The sequence below is a fragment of the Echinops telfairi genome, unplaced genomic scaffold (genome assembly GCF_000313985.2).
Source record: "Echinops telfairi isolate 266 unplaced genomic scaffold, ASM31398v2 ScPeMD7_9;HRSCAF=40, whole genome shotgun sequence".
Lineage (NCBI taxonomy): Eukaryota > Metazoa > Chordata > Mammalia > Afrosoricida > Tenrecidae > Echinops > Echinops telfairi.
The window spans coordinates 57,570,006-57,573,390 of record NW_022103906.1 but is presented as its reverse complement, the minus strand read 5'-3'; the positions used below and the strand labels follow the sequence as shown (position 1 = coordinate 57,573,390).

Genomic DNA, 3,385 nt, shown 5'->3' with positions numbered 1-3,385 from the left:
AGGAATCCGTACATTGGGGATCAAATAGGACTGATCCTCACCTGAGATTACTCTTAACCCCAAACCATAGACAAGAAAACACCAACAAATTGTTAACCACAGCCGAAAGCCTCTCATCAATTGGCATATTGCCTGAATCGTTTCAGGCTTTCATGACTAGAGTTTCATTCCATTGGGGGACATTTACTACTACTTGGAGAGCCTCTACTCCAGCGAGACTACAGTGACATTGAAGACTTGCCATCTCGCCTGTGCCCAGGGTCGGTGGAGTCGTGGGCACATTATGCCAGATCTGTCTTTGTGTCTGCCTCCCGGGAAGCCCCTCATGGAGGTCAGGCACATAAAAGGAAATACAATAAATAAATCACTTATTTTTACATGGTTAGACCACCATGTGTGCAGCACAACCTTCTCCCACAAGGGCCCTGGTCATGGAGCAGAATCCCTTGCTAGCCCAGTAGTTGACATGTACATTTGAATGTCCTATATATACATTTTACTTTTCAAAAGGAAACCAAGGCGATGCCAACCTTTTTCTCCTGCCCCTCCTTCCTTCCTTCCTTTCTGTCCCTGCCTACCCTCTTTGCACCTCTCCAACCCTCCCCCCCCCTCCCCAAACAGGTCCAGCATGCCAGCAAACAGATCAGTGCTGACAAGCAGTACAAAGGGATCATGGATTGTGTGGTGAGAATCCCCAAGGAGCAGGGCTTTCTCTCCTTCTGGAGGGGCAACCTGGCCAACGTGATCCGTTACTTCCCCACCCAAGCTCTCAACTTCGCCTTCAAGGACAAGTACAAGCAGATCTTCCTGGGGGGCGTGGACCGCCATAAGCAGTTCTGGCGCTACTTTGCTGGTAACCTGGCTTCCGGTGGGGCAGCTGGGGCCACTTCCCTCTGCTTTGTCTACCCGCTGGACTTTGCTAGGACCAGGCTGGCTGCTGACGTGGGCAAAGGTTTGGCCCAGCGTGAGTTCAGTGGTCTGGGCGACTGTCTTACCAAGATCTTCAAGTCTGATGGCCTGAAGGGTCTCTACCAGGGTTTCAGCGTCTCTGTCCAGGGCATCATCATCTACAGGGCTGCCTACTTCGGAGTCTATGATACTGCCAAGGGTGAGAATGGGGCCAGAGGGTGGGGAGCAGGGAGGCAAAGGGTGTGGGGATTCACAGCTCACAAAAGGCTTCGTGTTCATTTATCCTGTTGTTTTCTAGTCACTGGGCTAAGTCGAACCTTCTGAATGAGGAGGTGATGTGGTATAGATGATTTAAGAACCCTGGGATTCTCTTCCTCCTCTCTTTATGGAATTAACTTCAGCCTGGAGTTATCCAAAGAGGAGGAAAAGGCAGCCCAGCTCCCTCTAGATTCAGCTGGATCACTTACCAGAGCTGAAGTTCAACCTACTGAGACAAGCTCTGGCATCCCTGGATCCAGAGGGGGCAGCTACCATCGTGGGTCGGCCGCCTTGCTGTTTGAAAAGCATCCTGCCAGGGGCAGGCTCTTCCTGAAGGGCTGGGCAAGGGGGGTTCACTTCACGGCCAGTTGTCTTCTTGGCTCTGCCCACAGGGATGCTGCCTGACCCCAAGAACGTGCACATCTTCGTGAGCTGGATGATTGCACAGAGCGTCACAGCGGTCGCGGGTCTGGTGTCCTATCCCTTTGACACCGTCCGTCGTAGGATGATGATGCAGTCTGGCCGGAAAGGAGGTAAGCCTGAGGCCTTCGAATCTCAGCTACCCATACGGTTCCCTTGGAAAGCAGACTCTCACTGTTCCATGCAGTCCTCATTACCCTGGATTGATGGTTAACATTGTTTGATGAGTGGAGGAAAGGAAGAGATCATTAATGGCCCGTAACATCCACCATGCTGTGGGCTAAGCATTGGGCTGCCGGCCCCAAGGCTGGCAATTCAAACCCAGTAGCTGAGAGAGAGGAAGAAAGATGAGGCTTCTCCCAGGAAGGTTTATGGGAAGTCCTACGAAGCAGCTCTACTCTGTACTGTAGGGGAATTGACTCAATAGCAGTAGCTTTGTTTTTCTTTTCCATTTTTGAGCGTTCACAATGAGATGCTGTGCTTAAGCGTTTAGCAGCTAACCATAAGGTCAACTGTTCAAACCTACCAGGCACTCCTTGGGAGAGAGAGCTGGCAGCCTTCTGTCCCACGGGGTCGCTGAGTCAGAATTGACTTGCTGGTAGCAGATGTGTTTTGTTTGGAACATTTAGAGGACCTTCTTTGGTTTTTTATTAAAGAGAAATGAAAACATTGAAAAGGAAGTAGTTCGAGGCAATCAGAAGGAAATATCTGGGATTATAGAAGCCTTCGACGTTCTCTCTTTACAACCAGCTTGTGGAAACAAGAAAATCCAAACAACTGACTAATTTATTTAAAAATAACACGTATCTGTTAGTGAATGTTAGAGCATCGGGGCCAGCTGAGGAGTCTGTTATGATGGGAACAGGTCTGGCTTTTCTAGACTGAAACATGAAGGTAAAAATTGTTTTTTGGCTGGAGGCCGTGGTAGACAGTTTTTAATAGTTTAACCTAACAGTTAAGAAGTTGTACTTCTTAACTGTTTTGGGGTAGTGCTGTCTAAGACTAGACCTCAGTTTCTGCCTCTGTAACAAGGGGACCAGAGAGCCCCCCACACTCCTGCTCCATTCTGCTCCCATACTCCTTTGTTCACGGTGCTGTGGGTTAGTTGGGTAATTGCCAAGGGTGTTTGCTGACTCAGGAGTCAGAGGAGCAGCACCGTCAAGAGGCCTGGCCTCACAGCTCGGCAAGGGAGCAGCTGTCCAGTTGAAAGCTGCACAGAGTTGTGGCTTCAAGGCCGAAGTGGCTTTTGTTTTTAAAACTGATCACGTTGGGTACAGATGCCATTCGGAGGGAAAGTCTTTCCCACCACCACCACCACCCCAGAGTTAAGGATCCCTTACTATTTGTTTCCACAGCCGATATTATGTACTCCGGGACAGTCGACTGCTGGAGGAAGATTGCAAAAGATGAAGGAGCCAAAGCTTTCTTCAAGGGTGCCTGGTCCAACGTGTTGAGAGGCATGGGGGGTGCCTTTGTATTGGTATTGTATGATGAGATCAAAAAATATGTGTAATCTAATGAAAGCCCGCATTCACGGGTTCCAGATCCATGTGTGTTCTAAAGACTTTTCCCACCCAGAAGTGAAAAGACAGATCTGGGATAAAACCAGACTGGAAAATGAACACCTCAGAAAGAAAGAAAAAAAAAAGCTTCATTGAGTGTTCATTAAACCACAATGCATTTTGTATTTATTTTACATTTAAAGTTCCACAGAAAATAGAAAATAACTTATCATACTTGTAAAATTAACTGAAGAAAAAAACTGAATATCAAACATCAATAAAGACCACTTAATGCA

At 48.1% G+C, this 3,385-nt stretch overlaps 1 protein-coding gene across 1 annotated transcript in view; it reads left to right on the top strand.

The window, feature by feature from the left end:
- Nucleotides 1-3,385, top strand: part of SLC25A4 (solute carrier family 25 member 4) — a 20,881-nt gene extending 17,496 nt beyond the window's left edge. The window contains exons 3-5 of the mRNA XM_045286963.1: nucleotides 622-1,108; nucleotides 1,560-1,700; nucleotides 2,943-3,385. Of these exons, the coding sequence (XP_045142898.1) occupies nucleotides 673-1,108; nucleotides 1,560-1,700; nucleotides 2,943-3,100 (735 nt within the window). The 5' untranslated portion in view covers nucleotides 622-672 and the 3' untranslated portion in view covers nucleotides 3,101-3,385. The remainder of the gene's footprint in view (nucleotides 1-621; nucleotides 1,109-1,559; nucleotides 1,701-2,942) is intronic.